Source organism: Ovis canadensis, chromosome 12 (genome assembly GCF_042477335.2).
Source record: "Ovis canadensis isolate MfBH-ARS-UI-01 breed Bighorn chromosome 12, ARS-UI_OviCan_v2, whole genome shotgun sequence".
Taxonomy (NCBI): domain Eukaryota; kingdom Metazoa; phylum Chordata; class Mammalia; order Artiodactyla; family Bovidae; genus Ovis; species Ovis canadensis.
Window position 1 is genome coordinate 91,000,441 of NC_091256.1, and position 15,958 is coordinate 91,016,398.

At 56.6% G+C, this 15,958-nt stretch overlaps 1 protein-coding gene across 6 annotated transcripts in view; it reads right to left on the minus strand.

The window, feature by feature from the left end:
- The window catches only part of PPP1R12B (protein phosphatase 1 regulatory subunit 12B), a 177,157-nt gene that overhangs the window by 45,727 nt on the left and 115,472 nt on the right, over positions 1–15,958 (minus strand). For all 6 annotated transcript variants that reach the window (XM_069545036.1, XM_069545037.1, XM_069545035.1 and 3 more), the window contains 4 exons: positions 15,616–15,819; positions 13,521–13,689; positions 13,326–13,438; positions 12,552–12,593 (listed from right to left, as the gene is read on the minus strand). In XM_069545036.1, coding sequence (XP_069401137.1) covers positions 12,552–12,593; positions 13,326–13,438; positions 13,521–13,689; positions 15,616–15,819 — 528 coding nt within the window. The remainder of the gene's footprint in view (positions 1–12,551; positions 12,594–13,325; positions 13,439–13,520; positions 13,690–15,615; positions 15,820–15,958) is intronic.

Here is a 15,958-nt window from a genome sequence, read left to right on the forward strand (position 1 = left end):
ATCAGAGCAGAAGCAAGCGGGGCGCCGAGTGCCACCACGGGGACACGGCCACCAGCACTCGGCGACTCAGTCTGCAGCCCACGTGCACGCGCTCACGTTGCCTGCGGGGCCGTGCACAGGCCCACGTGGCGGCGCCCTGCAGGCGCTCACCCAGGGCTCTGTGCGGCCTCCGCAGCTCGGCGGCCTCCGACTCCAGTCTCTTCCTAGGAAACCCCCAGGGCTGGCCGTCGGGGATGGAACGCAAGCTGTGATTCACGGTGTCCACTGCAAGGCTGAGGCACTGTTTGCCTAACTGCCGCCGGGACAAGGGACGTTTTGGTGGTTTCCATTTTCCCACTAACACAATCGCTAAGTGGACTCTGCTCTGTTCAAAAGCACCAAACAAACGCCTCCCACGTAACAGGCATGCGAGCATTTACTGAATAAACAAATGTTTATACAGCCACGTATGTATTATATAATCTCTGCTGAAAATCACTGGATGTAATACTTCTCTTCTTTATCATATTTAGGACTGTTTCTAGAGACAGAGTTCCAAAATTGGAAAATGAAAACTCCAAAATGAAAATTCTGCATCAACTCGGGGTCTTTGATAGCTTGGCAATTTGCTTTCTAAAGAGAAGTATTAAAGTATTAATTTGCATTCCCAACATGAAATATGAGGCGATTCATCTCACAATCCTCTCAAACTGGCCTTTATCTTTTCAAAATATTTTCGTATTTTGGTTGGTGAAAAAAAAATTCTACTTCATTAGGCTCATTTCCTTGGAAGGAAAGCTATGAGAAACCTAGAGAGCATATTAAAAAGCAAAGATGTCACTTTGCTGACAAAGGTCTGCATAGTCAAGGCTATGGTTTTTCCAGTAGTCATGTATGGATGAGAGAGTTGGACCATAAAGAAGGCTGAGTACCGAAGAATTGACGCCTTTGAACTGTGGTGTTGGAGAAGACTCTTGAGAGTCCCGTGGACTGCAAGGAGATCCAGTCTATCCTAAAGGAGATCAGTCCTGAATATTCATTGGAAGGACTGATGTTGAAGCTGAAACTCCAATACTTTGGCCACCTGATGGGAAGAGCTGACTCATTGGAAAAGACCCTGATGCTGGGAAACATTGAGGGCAGGAAGAGAAGGGGACAACAGAGGATGAGATGGCTGGACGCCATCACTGACTCAACAGACATGAGTTGGAGCAAACTCTGGGAGATGGTGAAGGAGAGAGAAGCCTGGTGAGCTCTGGGGCTGTGGAGTCGGACACGACTTGGTGGCTGAATAATGACAGTTCTGAATACGTGAAGTTACACATTTTTATTCGTATAGCTATATATTTGTGAACTAATCTATTTTGAAGTAGTTTTCTAGTAATGATTACAATCTAAATCAAATTTATTCCTTTACGCTTAATTGTTGTTTAGCCACTAAGTCATTTCTGACTCTTTTGCGACCCTATGGACTGTAGCCTGCCAGGCTCCTCTGTCCACGGGATTTCCCGGGCAAGGATGCTGGAGCAGGTTGCCACTTCCTTCTCTAGGGGATCTTCCTGATCCAGGGATTGAACCCAAGTCTCCTGCATTGGCAGGTGGATTCTTTACCACTGAGCCACCAGGGACGGCCCAAGCTCAGTTGTAGCTTGCAGTAAAAAAGTATTTTGGGGAGACACTTTCTTCAGAGGACTGACCTGAACACAGAGCAGGAAGTAGCTTATTCACAGAGCAACATGCTGTAGCTCATGGCACAGTCAGGGTCGGTCTCCCAGGCCCTGCCCTGCCCCTCGGACTTACCGTCGGGAAGCTCCATTTCGCCTCTGATGTTTTTCTGGGGCGACGGTATGCACTGAGGAGGGGTGAGCTGGGAGGAAGTGCTCTTTGAGGAAACCGTTCCGGATGAACCCATACCCCAGGGCTGTTTGCCACGACTGTTACCCTCCTGGGAACCTGGGAGCCTCAGAGACTGGCTCAGGTGCGGTTGGAGTCTGCAGGGAGCTAAACCTGTCACTCAGCAGGTGACTGCCTGTGTCCAAACTGTGGCTGGAGGCCTCGGGAGGTGGGAAGGGACAGGCTCGGATGGGAAGAGCTGACAAGGGACAGATAGGGGACCGTCATCTCAGGCTTTCTCCCCAGAAGGCCGTGAAGTGAGACCACGGGGAAGCTCCATGTAGACATTCCCTCCTCGAGGCTGCCCCCTGGGAAGTTCTGCTGCGTCCCTGCAGAAGTGCGTTTCCAGGTGAGGACAGATGACACCGCTGCCTCCTGCACGACTCCCCTGCCCACACACTGCTGGTGACGCTCAAGAATCGAAAAACGCTGCATCAACAAGGTGGGGCCTGGCAGGAGACACACGGGCACTGAGAGGCACGTGGCCGCCAGCAGCCTGTCCGAGCCGGTCACCTGGCGCTTGCCCTGCAGGCCAAGTCCAGCCTGCTTTGTATGAAAAGTTTCGTCAGAACACAGCTATGCCCATTCAGGACATACTGTCCACAGCTGCTTACTCACTGGAACAGTGGAGCTGAGCAGCTGAAATGGACCAAGTGTCTGGCCAAGCAGACAACACGGACGATCAGACCCCGCACACAGGCCTGCCAAGCCCAGACTGGCAGCATTCGGTGCCAACATGAAGACCAGGCCGCCCCCACCCCCCGCCCCCCACAGGGCAGGCCCCAGCACTTGCCTGGCTCCCCAAGGCCCAGAGTGCAGACCCTCCAAAGAGCCGGACGCTTGGACAGAGGGAGGCCTCGGCGCTCAGGGACGACAGCCTGATGACCGCCGAGGCCGTGACGGTTTCCTCGGAGTCCCCCAGCGCCAGGAAAGCTCTGTCGCACAGCAGGCGCTGTTTGTACAGGATATCCAAACAGTATTTTCCTTCTAGGATGCTGCTACAGCCTGACAAAGGTTTCAGGAATTTAGGTATGACCTAAATCAAATCCCTTATGATTATACAGTGGAAGTGAGAAATAGATTTAAGGGCCTAGATCTGATAGATAGAGTGCCTGATGAACTATGGAATGAGGTTCGTGACATTGTACAGGAGACAGGGATCAAGACCATCCCCAGGGAAAAGAAATGCAAAAAAGCAAAATGGCTGTCTGGGGAGGACTTACAAATAGCTGTGAAAAGAAGAGAAGCAAAAAGCAAAGGAGAAAAGGAAAGATATAAGCATCTGAATGCAGAGTTCCAAAGAATAGCAAGAAGAGATAAGAAAGCCTTCTTTAGCTATCAATGCAAAGAAATAGAGGAAAACAACAGAATGGGAAAGACTAGAGATCTCTTCAAGAAAATTAGAGATATCAAGGGGAACATTTCATGCAAAGATCGGCTCGATAAAGGACAGAAATGGTCTGGACCTAACAGAAGCAGAAGATATTAAGGAGAGGTGGCAAGAATACACGAAAGAACTGTACAAAAAAGATCTTTAAGACCCAGATAATCATGATGGTGTGATCACTAATCTAGAGACAGACATCTTGGAAAGTGAAGTCAAGTGGGCCTTAGAAAGCGTCACTCCGAACAAAGCTAGTGGAGGTGATGGAATTCCAGTTGAGCTGTTTCAAATCCTGAAAGATGATGCTGTGAAAGTGCTGCGCGCTCAATATGCCAGCACGTTTGGAAAACTCAGCAGTGGCCACAGGACTGGAAAAGGGCAGTTTTCATTCCAATTCCAAAGAAAGGCAATGCCAAAGAATGCTCAAACTACCACACAATTGCACTCATCTCACATGCTAGTAAAGTAATGCTCAAAATTCTCCAAGCCAGGCTTCAGCAACACGTGAACCGTGAACTCCCTGATGTTCAAGCTGGTTTTAGAAAAGGCAGAGCAACCAGAGATCAAATGCCAACATCCGCTGGATCATGGAAAAAGCAAGAGAGTTCCAGAAAAACATCTATTTCTGCTTTATTGACTATGCCAAAGCCTTTGACTGTGTGGATCACAAGAAACTGTGGAAAATTCTGAAAGAGATGGGAATACCAGACCACCTAACCTGCCTCTTGAGAAATCTGTATGCAGGTCAGGAAGCAACAGTTAGAAGTGGACATGGAACAACAGCCTGGTTCCAAATAGGAAAAGGAGTACGTCAAGGATGTATATTGTCACCTTGCTTATTTAACTTATATGCAGAGTACATCATGAGAAACACTGGGCTGGAAGAAACACAAGCTGGAATCAAGATTGCCGGGAGAAATATCAATCACCTCAGATACGCAGATGACACCACCCTTATGGCAGAAAGTGAGGAGGAGCTAAAAAGCCTCTTGATGAAAGTGAAAGTGGAGAGTGAAAAAGTTGGCTTAAAGCTCAACATTCAGAAAACGAAGATCATGGCATCTGGTCCCATCACTTCATGGGAAATAGATGGGGAAACAGTGGAAACAGTGTCAGACTTTATTTTGGGGGGCTCCAAAATCACTGCAGATGGTGACTGCAGCCATGAAATTAAAAGACGCTTACTCCTTGGAAGAAAAGTTATGACCAACCTAGATAGCATATTCAAAAGCAGAGACATTACTTTGCCGACTAAGGTCCGTCTAGTCAAGACTGTGGTTTTTCCTGTGGTCATGTATGGATGCGAGAGTTGGACTGTGAAGAAGGCTGAGAGCTGAAGAATTGATGCTTTTGAACTGTGGTGTTGGAGAAGACTCTTGAGAGTCCCTTGGACTGCAAGGAGATCCAACCAGTCCATTCGGAAGGAGATCAACCCTGGGATTTCTTTGGAAGGAATGATGCTGAAGCTGAAACTCCAGTACTTTGGCCACCTCATGAGAAGAGCTGACTCATTGGAAAAGACTCTGATGCTGGGAGGGATTGGGGGCAGGAGGAGAAGCGGACGACCCAGGATGAGATGGCTGGATGACATCACGGACTCGATGGACGTGAGTCTGAGTGAACTCCGGGAGATGGTGATGGACAGGGAGGCCTGGTGTGCTGCGATTGATGGGGTCGCAAAGAGTCGGACACGACTGAGCAACTGAACTGAACTGATAAGCTCCAAGCCCACACCAAGTATTCTAGTTTGAACTATTAATTTGGTAAAGGGCTTTAAAAAAGTCCCTTTTTTCTTCTCAGTAGCCGTTGAAACTGGCATAATTTACAGTGTAAGAGTTGGGGCTGTCAGGAAACGAAGCCTCTGAAGGCCCAGGGAGCATGCTCCGGTGCACCTGTGCGGACATCTGTGTCCCTCGAGCACTGCGTCTGGACAGAACATCACGGTTTTCTAAGAGAGAAATTCAGGCCCCTGAATGCCTGCTCCGATTCCTGAGTCTGCGTGATGGAAAATGGAGCTGGAGAAAACGAAGCCTGGTAGACCGTGACCACGGCCCCCACCAGCCCATCCCTCCGGCCCTCCAGCCGTAACATCAGTCAGTGCCTCAAGTTCGACATTCCTGCCGGGGCGAATCTATAAACACTTCATTTGCTGAGAAAGAGCCGCAAATCCCCCACTAAGCTTGTTACCTCAATCATGGGGCTTGAAGGCTGACATTAGCTAGGCCTAAGCCATGGTTAAAGGTCTCCAGAAGAAATGAAGGGTCCTGTAACTAAGGAAACCCCCAGACTGCACTGCGCAGAGAACAATTACCCCTGCGGGCTCCCCACGATCAAAGCCAGCGCAGCCTGACTCCGCCCAAGAGAGAGCCGGACCCGAGGGCTCAGAAGCCAGCCTCACACAAAGCTGTCATCACTGTAATGACGGGGCCCGGAATACCCAAGCTGCAACCATCGTCTTCTTAAGAAAGCCATTAGCTGGTTTCGGGATATAAAACTCTTAGGAAAAATATCGGCATGAAATTCACCGGAATGTTAAACAATCATCTCATTTGAGTGAACAACTTTATTTTCACTCTTTGCAGCACTAGGAATCGCTTCTTATAACAAACATTTTTTACTCCCACCAACTATGACTATTCTGAAGTTAAATTCTTAAGAGGTAAAACTCAGCTAAAATCACAAAAAATTAATAATAAAACATGGAGAAGAGACAAAGGGAAATCACTGAAAATGAAGCATGTGTTTCAATGTGCAAATCTGGGGGCCAGGAACACCAGGAGGCGTCAGGAGGCAGCCAGAGGTGGGCCCCGAGAAGCATCCTGGAGGCCGACGGCAGCGGTGACGGGGGAATGCGGGGCGGGGGCTGCTGAATGATGATGTCCTTGCTCAAGAGGCGCCGCGGTTGGGGACGCAGTCAACCCACGTGCAAGCGGCTTCTCCTCGACCGAAAAACGTGAGCTCACGCACATAGTCAAGTCTGGCTCTGAACTCGGATGACAGAGAGGCTTTCACCCCTGACTGTCCAGGGCGGCGGGCAGAAGCCCAGGGGCAGGACAGCTGTGTTCAGGGGCACGGGGGAGGCCTGGCTTCCCTGGCCCTGCCTGCGTCCGTCTCTGCCACGGCGACCCCTACAAGGACAGCCTCCTCTAGAAGCTCTCTCTGCACGTCTCCGTGCGTCACGTGCTTTCTGCCTAATCACAGAAACAAGCTACAGCGGAGGTTCAAGCCTCTGACGACGCCACACAAGGTCAGAGGTCGCTGACAAAACCGGAGGCCTTGAAGGCAGCCAGAGGCGGAAGGAAGAGGCTGGAGTAAGTGCAAAGCTCAGAGGCTAAGTGTCCTCCCCTCAGCAGCTGATAAACCCGCCGCATCTCTGGACCTCTGAGTGGAGGCCACACAGATACCCTGAAGGTCAGTTTTTCCGTCTGACAGATTCCTGACTGAGGCAGGACTCACTGATGTGGTGGGCAGCGGGCCCCAGAACTGCAGGGTCTGAGGGGAACACGTGTGCACTTTCATGAGCTCTGCTTGGCAGCAGCGTCGCCTAAAACTGACGGAGTCCTTGAAAGGAAGACGGCAAAAGAGACTGCTCTCAGGCTGGCTTCTTCAGCTTGGCTGGAACCAGGCACAAACGTGACCCACACAGAGACAGCCCAGCAGCTGCGGGATCCTAAGAACTACGGGTGCAGAGCAGAAGCGCACGAGGGGAGAGGCTGGAGAGGCCCCCGCGGGCGGCCTGGACAGACGCACTGGCCCGCCTCCCCCAGCGCCCTGCCCGTGGTCCCTGTGAGAGTCTGCCGACCCCTGTCTACACAGCCCTCCCCGTTCCATCTGTCCCGGGAGCACCGTATCAGATTCTTAGGCTTCACAAGCCCTCTCACTCCGGGGACAAGCTAACTACCTTTCCCCTTTCTTCCCCTTCTTTTCCAGCTAAAGACAAAGAAGCTGAGGGAGGAAGATCTATATTTCACTGTCTTTTCACTCAGCTGAAAGGGAGAGCGGCTTGCTTAAAAAAGATGATGGTGGTTTTCCAGTGACTGAAAAATACTGCTTGACTACAGAAATAAGCTGTCCCGTCCGGAGCTTACCTACCGGGTCTCTAAACTTAGACGGTTGTTCTGTCTCAACAGCTCAGCTCGTCTGGGACATACTTTACCTTATTAGGCAATCGGGCCCCGGAGAGAAGGGAAAGCAAAACAGGCCTCAGCTTTTACCTAAAAGGAGAACAGCAAAGACACTAGCCAGCGGCGGGCGCGGACAGAACCCGCTGGGCGCCTGCCAGCAGACGAAGGGGCTTCAGGAGGCTGGGTAACAAGCCAGAGTCCTGCCTGACGGAGGGGACAGCGCCCACAGAGCGCCAGGAGCAGACAGGAGGGGAGGCCACCACCGACTCCAAGTGAGCGGGGGTGGCCTGAGTGCGTGCGCATGTGCAGACGAGCGGAAGGCAGGCGGGCGCAGGCAGAGCCTGGGGGCTGCTGAGCGCAGGGCACGCACAGGGCGCCGGAGCTCGCCCTCCTCCCGGCCCGCCTGGCTCCCCCGCACCTCAGCACTCCCTCTAACGTTTACTTCTCAAAACCCAGCAGGCCCGCTGTCAGAGCACAGGCGTGTGCTGGAGCCGGGCTACTTCTCTGACCCCGAAAAATCCATCCTTTACGGACAGCTTAACAGCCAGCCTCGAAGTCAGAGTATCCTCAGGTCAGTGAGAGTATTCCAAGATTCGGAACGAGTCTGAATGGCCGTGACTCATCTCTAGCTGTTTCAGTGTATTAGGTGGTTCTCATTTCACGACTCTAAGAGGTCGACACTGTCATCAACCCCGTTTACAGACGAGGAAACGCAAGTGTCTCCTGCAGAGCAGCTGGGCTGGGCCTGCGCTCCTCCCGCCATGACAGTGCGTCACGACACGCGACAGGCGCACACTCAAGGGCAGAGTCCACACACAGCTGTGCGCGCTTTCCCTGGGGCTCGCTGTGAGCTCTAAAGGGAGGCGCTCAGGAACCCCCCGAGCTCCAGGGGCTCGGGCTCGGGCGCTCACTGCTGGGACCCGCTCCAGTCCCTGGCCTGGGCACCAGGATCCTGCAGGCCCTGCGGTGTGGCCATGAGTAAGGAAAGCAAGAAGTTCAAAGCTTCCTTTGGCTCTAAAATCCCAAGCCCATGACTGTCGTCTTAGACTGATCAAAGCTCCAACTCGCAGGCCCACAAGCACCACCGCATACCACGCGGGGTATGGCCGACATTCCCTAAGAACTGTGAGACTCAGTGAGAAAAGAGGAACTCTGCGGAGGAGCTGGCTGTCTGCAGGCGGTCTCAGAAGCTGGCTCAGCTCTGGTTCCCTCTGCCTGGCCCGACTTCGCTCTGCCTGGCCCTGTTCTCTGTTTTCCTTAAGGAGGGCCTTTCTTTGGAAAACTTATTTCTGGGAGCTCTTCTGTATGAAACTCTGATTTAGCCCTCGGATGGCTAGAATGACACTTGTTCAGTTACTAAGTCGTGTCCAACTCTGTATGACCCCAGGGATGCAGCACACCAGACTTCCTTGTCCGTGACATTCCTAGCCGTCAAAGAGACAGGCCGCGTCTCCTTCTCGGGAGCCGTCAGGGGAGCCCCAGGAACCAGCTCTCCGCAACCGCAGGGCCTTCCCATGGGGATGCCCCCACACCAGCTGAGACCCGGGGACGGGGTGACGCTGGCCCTGAGCACGGCCTGCCCACAGCAGGCGCCTCGGAGGGCTTGCTCCACGAGTGGGGGAGGGGCTACAGGAGACGAGGGGCAGTGGGGGAGGCGCGTGCAGCGGCTTCAGGTGTAAGAGGCATTCCCGCGGCCAGGTGGCTCTCAGAGCAAGTTTTATTTCCTGTTACAGCTTAGTTCAAAACCAAGCTTTGCTGGAAACACCCCAGTTTGGGTCTCTCTGGTTCAGTTTGAAAGTCTCACACCTAATCGCTTACGCCTTCTGGAGCATTGGACCAGCGTGCCCCTGGACGAGCTCACCAGCCGTCTGCGGCAGGGATCTCAGCGCCCTCTGACCAGCACTTCCTCAGCACGTCTGCTGGGCAGGCCTCGCCAGGAGGAGGCGTCACCAGACCAATGGTCCACTCTGGACGGGATGCTACGCTGCTGACTTCGAAGGTCAAGTGTCATGGTTTGTTCAGATGATGGCATATGATTTGCTGGAAAGCAAAAGGGCACCTTCCTACGTGGAGGAAGGGAACGCCACATCCTGGCAGACAGACACACACCAGGTCGGGGCAGTAGGGGAGTGCTCCCCTGGACACGGATCAGACTCTCACGCGGCCTCTGAACCGCCCTTCAAGGGAACCTCCCTTTATGTGAGGAGGCGCAACACCACCAGCAACTCAACTCAAACACGGAACCTGCTCGGCAAGAATAACAGACGACGACGGAGGAGTGAGAGGAACACCTCCTGCGGGGCAGGAAGCCGGGAGGACTGCACGACACACAGAGTACGGCCGACGCTCTGCAAGAACTATACGTGGGGCATAACCTTTGAAACTGTGAGCCATGACTCTGCACAGCTGAAGCTCACACAGGGCTGTGCATTAACACACTTTAACCAGAAAACCAGCTGGGAACGTCTAGACTCACCCCCACCTGCTGAGGGAAGGCGGAGGGGGAGGAGACTGAGGTTAACAGCGAACTACACACTTGAGGAAGCCTCCAGAAAAACCCGAAGATCATGGGGTCTGGAGAGCCTCTGGGTTGGTGTGAGAGACGCGTGCCAGGCGGTGGTTGGCCCACCTCCACGCGGCAAAGCTTCTGAGCCTGGAAGCCCTTCACACTCCACTGCTGAGCCTCTTCATTGGGCTTCATCTGTGTCCCTAAATAGGGACGGGGAACCACAGGGGACGTGAGGTCAGCCCCAGCACAGTCACAGAGGCCCCTGAAGTGGGCCGGGGGCCACCTGGAGAGTGCTCGCCCCTGGATGCTCCGCTGGACCGGGCCTCAGAGCTGCCCCTGTGAGGCGAGGCCCCTCTCCTGGACTTTCTCTAACTCCCTCCCAGCTCCAAGGTGCCCACGTCTGGAAGGCGGGCAGCTTCCCCGCACGGATGTGGCCTCCCCACCGAGTCACCTGCCTCCCGCCCGGCCTCCTCAGGCACGGCTCTTCTCGCTCACCACGGCTCCGAGACACGTCTGCCCTCTAGTGACGAATTCAACCACGTGTAGGAACTGGCCTGGGGATCGGGAAACAAGAACTGGGAGACCCAAACAGCGCAAACAGAATGGAGGCGCAGGCGAGGGAAGACGCAGAGCCTGCAGGGCCCTGAGCACACAGCCCGCCCCGGGGCCAGCGGACAGGCAGCACTTTGGACGGGAGCAGCCGCCTCTCTCACGTCAAACCCAGACTCGGTTCAGCCTCACTTTGCAAGATGCAGCCAGATGAGGACTTCTGGGAGGGCGCCCACCTCCCGCGGACAGCCGCGCAGACCTGCTGCCAGCACGGCGCCAAGGGGCTGCTGAGACGCGAGCCCTGCATCACCTGCGGCCTCACCGCCTCGTGGCTTTTCCAGGGGGGCCGGGGTTTGCCTCAACAGGTGCACCACGTGAGGCCTGGAGCATTCCTGTGTCACCACCACGGAAGCGCACAGGGCCTCTCCTCTCACCCAGAACAGAGAGCACCCAGGGCCGCTCCAGTCGCAAATCGTGCCCGGACATGCACGTCAGCGCCCCTTCTCCAGCTGAGCTACACGACAGGAAACAGATGCCCACAACATCAACACAGATCGGGATTAGACAACAAAGGTTTTCCAACCAGGCTCTAGTCTCTGAGAGGAGGAGAGACATCCACACACATTCAGGATCATTCTAGCCCCCACCTGACCAGGGATGGACTCCCAGGGTCCATGAGGACCGGGCCTGCTGCCCCGGGGGCCGGTGCGGACCCCGGCATCACACCTGCCAGGCTGCACAGGTGCTGGGGAGGAGCCCACCAGGGCCGGGGTGGCGTCAGGGCATGGGCTCACCACATACCCTGCCCTCCTAAGCCCACAGTCGATGTCCCTGCCTGGTGCCCCGGCACCAAGGAGCTCAGAAACGAGGAGACTGCAGCCTCCCTGCAGGGACGCTGCCTAGGCCTCCCTGCTGGGCTCCTTTGTGGAGCTGCCCGCCTCGACGCCCCTGCATACACAGTGGCCATGTCCAAGCTCTGCGGTCACCCTCGGGCTCTCCCGTTAGGTGTATCAGTCACAGCTTACTGTCTCCCGAAGCCCTGCCGACCCCCAGGAACGAGGTCGCGGTCACGCACACACACCTTGCCCCGGGGGCCTCCTCGGGCATCTGTGCCCACACCGCGCCCCCAGCCCTCCCCTGTGAGCCAGCTGCAACCCCGCCCCCACAAGGGGGCTGCACCCTCCTCAGTGGTCTGGACCGCGCGGCCTCTGGAGGCCACTCCTGACAGTTCTGGGTCTCGACCCCAATCCTGGCAGGTCAAGGAGAGCAGAGCATCCCTACTTCCCCTCTGAAAATGGACCATTAACTTTCAGGATGAGCTATTATGCATATTCTGATCACATACTGTCACATACCTTAGGGTAGAGAAGAAACCATCTCTTTACGTACTTTCCAATAGAAATGCACATTTTCTCCCAATTCATCTGGTCAAAGCCAGACAAACCCCTTCCTTCTGGAGAAACAGCAGGAGGGTGTCCCCGCGGTGCAGCAGTCAGCAGTCAGGACTCCGCGCGCCACGCAGTGGGCGGGGATCCGGCCCTGGTCAGGCAGCGAAGACCCCCAACCCCAACCCGGGAGCTGCGCAGCACGGCCAAGAAAACAAACAAAAAGCCCAAAGGAAGAAAAAGGAAAGATGCATGGTGCTGCCCAGGAGCACGGAGCCGACGCTCACGAGCCCGGGGCTTTGGGAGAGCCGCCCTCAGACAGGAGCGGGCGCCATGGTGCAGGCCTGTGAGCTGCCCAGGCCAGAGCGAGGCCTCCTTCCAGAGGCAAATGTAAGTGACTTCGGACCGTCCCCACCCCGCCCTCTGCTCCTCTCTGCCAGCGTGGAGAGGATGCTGATCCGTGAGAAACAGCATCACTGCACTTTTCTTCCCAAGATTCCAAAGGACTTGACACACTCCACCAGCACAAGAGAGAGGAGACAGAGCCGGAAACCGAGTCGGAGCCTGGCCGGAGGCGCAGGCAACCTCGAGCGGGAACCCGGGACGCAGCTCGGCCAGGGCAGCGCGCCGGACCCCCAGACCCCAGCCTGCACGCAGCCTGCTCCTCTGTTAGGTGGGCAGAGCGGGCACGGCGGCCCCGCGGGGCAGCCTCACCGCCGGTCACTTACCCACGCTTTCTTCACCTCTTCCGGGACTTCCGTTTCATCTTCCTGGAAAGGCAGGTGGAAGAAAAACAAGTGGTCGCGGTCGCAGACAGCGCTGGCGGCACCAGTCAGCCCGGTCAGCGCGCGGCCTCAGCAGCGCCTCGGAGCGCCCCCTGCGGCCCCAGCGGAACGAGAACCGGCCTCCGCGGGCGCTGCCGCCGCCGGACCCGTCCGGACGCTCACACCCGCCGCTTCTAACAGCGACCACCACCGCCTCTTCCCTCTCTTCCCGCCTCACCGCAGCGGCCATCTATTCCCCGCGGGCCACGCTCACTGCGGACCTGACCCCGGCCGCTCGGTCTGTGGACGTCAGGGGTGGGCTGAGCCAGCAGGCAGAGGCCCGCGGGGAGCGCACGCACGGAGCCCCGTCCTCGCTCCGAGCCCAAGGCAAGCTGCGCTGCGTCACCTCCTTCTTCGGAGGGTAACTCTGAGAGCCCGGGTCCTCGGCCAACCCCGCGCGCACGGGCCGCCGCGCCGCTGACTCCCTGCGCGCCCGCGCGCCCGCGGGGGAGGCTCCGACCGCACGGCCTGCGCGCCCGCTCCGTCTGCACTCGCCGCGCGCTCGCCCCCTGCCCGCGCGCTTGGCACTGCCGTTGGTGCCAGCCCGAGTCCCCCAGACGAGCCCGGCGCCCTGCAGCCTGCCTGTCTCACGACGCGTCCTGACAGGCAGCGCTCGCGGCGCCGGGCGGGGCTCTCTCTTCACCCACACAGGACGCCCGGCACCAACGGGCCACTTACGTCCTTCGTCCAGAAGTTGATGCCCGTGCCCCGCCGGCGCTCCCGGGGCCGCCTCCTCTCGCGGACGGACATCCTGCCGGAGGACTGGTCGCCCGGCTCTGCTTCTCCGCCCTCTGTTCAGGGAGGAGACGCGGCACGGAGCTTAGGCGCCGCGGCGTGCGCACTGGAAGCCTGTGCTTTCGAAGCCCGACGTACCGTTTCTGTCCATGTCCCGCGTCCCGGCAGTGCCTGCGGGGGGCTCTGAGCTCTGTGCGGCGGGCGCAGAGGACCCACCCGTCCGGAGCAGGTAGGAGCTGGTGTAGAGCGAGGGTCTCGGGGCGGAAGGGGACGCCGGCGCCGTGGGCTGCTCGGGCTGACCTGGACGCTGCAGGGGATGATACACAGGCTAGGACGACCCACAGGATGGGGCGTCAGCGGTCAAGTCCAACGGAAGCGTAGGGACAGCACGTTTATTCAAAACGGGCTTTTCTACATCATGAGGCTTATAAGCAGTTAACCAGCCAGAGAGAAAACAGGTCCGAACTCCTCTGACACAGCCAGGGTAACAGCAGCCCAGAAAAGTTCCCCCCGAAACCGACGGGCGGGCGCCAGGGAGCACCGGCTCGCTAACGACTGTGATTCCACGAAGCAGACAGGAAGGGGGCTGGGGCATCGTTCAAGATGGGGCACGGAAAGGCAGGGTGTATGTGGGAAAATAAGCTCAGGATGGGAAAAAACAACATAAGAGGCGTCTAGAAACAGATCGAGTCCGGACCTTCTGCCAGCTGCTGAGCCTTCTGCCAACCTGAAGTAACTGGGCTACTGACACTGAAAGCTCCCTCTCTCTGGGACTTCCCTGGCGGGCTGGCGTGAAGACTGCAGCCCACTGCCAGGCGTGCGGGCGTGACCTCAGGCTGCGGGACTAAGATCCTGCATGTGCACCCCACCCCCAAAATAAAAGGAAAAAAATAATTCCCCTTTTCTGCTTTGAGCTTTTTTTCCTTGAGAGTCAGGACAGAGCTCGACAGTAAGCCTCAGCATTTATCTGCTGCCGTGGTTTGCCGAAGATGCAGAGCTAAGCGCTCGCCACATGTGGAGATGGCCTGACCCTTTGTTTATAAGTCACAGAGACAGAAGCAGCGCGTCACAGGCAGCTTGGGAGTCTGGGAGGATGTGGCTCAAATTCTAGCTTCGGCACAAATGAGCCGCATGGCCTAAGAAGGTGACTCAAGTTCTGAGTCTCCACTTCCTCCTTCTTAAGACGGAAAACAAGCTCTTCCTCAGAGAGGCCTTGGAGGACTGGATGAGCTACCGCATGCTTAGAACTGAACCTTGTACGTAGTAAGTATTCAAGAAGCAGTGGCTGATAAACGGAATAAACAAGAGAACCTCGGCCACCTACAGGAAGAGCAGGAAGACTTCTTTTCCTGCAACTACGGTCACCATGAAATGTGTCATCGCGACCGGGGCATTTCTGGGCGTGAAAAGGGATGGTGCTGACAGTCACCCCGAGATAAAAGGTGTCGCTGGGAGTCTTCGGTGAACCAGGAGCACCTACACAGGGCCCCACACCTCTGACTGCGCCTGCACTGAAGGGGTGAAGTGCACGGCAGGCCGTCCACCCGCAGCGCAGGAGGAGAGGCTGCGGGAGTGTGCGGGCAGGGGCTGGGCCGAGGCTCAGCGGCCCCGCCACCTCTTCTTCCAAATCCCTCACTGGTGTCTGGCCACACCGTGCGGTTGTGGGATCGCAGCCCCCGGCCAGGGCTGAAGCCGGGCCCCACAGGGGCAGCGCAGCCTCCTACCTGCTGGGCTGCCAGGGAACCCGTTGGGCTCTCCTGAGTCGCGGAGATGCCGAGCAAGGTGCTGAACACCCCACGGCCTCAGTGTAAGAAGGACTGGCATTTACCTCACAGGGCTGTGCTGAGGACTGAGCAGTTTCACACGTGTGAAACAGCTAAAGCAGTGCCGAGCATAGACAATAATAAGTGCTTCTATTTCTACCTCATTTTATTATATCGAGACCTGTCTCTTCAGAACCGAGAGACATTCACATTCGCTCACCAAGCTTGTGGTGGCGATCATGTCACAGGACACACAGGCATCGCAGCAGGCTGCGGCCGAAAGCACATCAGGTAACTCCCAGAGGAGATGACGGTCCCTGAAGGACACCGTCCTCTGAATTCTCTCAGTTACACAGGCCCGCCAACCACAGACGGGCGTAAACAGGCCTCCTGGGAGGCGTCCACTGACTCCCCGTGAGCAAGAGCCCCCCGGCCGCCTCCCAGACCCTGCTCTCCGTGCCGGCGCTCACCTCTCCCTCCGGGCTCCGGCCCCAGGGCTGGTGGCTCTCCCCGGCTTCCTGGGCAGGGGCCGCCAAGGGCTCGTGCTTCCGGGGGCCGCCCTCAAGTGCTCCGGGACCCACGGGCTTCAGGCTGGGCTGCTCCTGAGCCTGACGCTCTACCCTTGACCGGCTGAACGTCCTCTCCGCTTCCTGAAGGTCCGTGAGGGTGACGCCCTGGGAAGACACCAGACAGTCAGAGGGTGCACCCTAACCGTGGACGTCTCCCCATGAACGAGCAGGGAAGCTCCTCAAAGGTCGAATGGTACCAGGTTCCAAACAGCTCCCAACAGGTGTGAGGCCGTCTGCAGCTAAT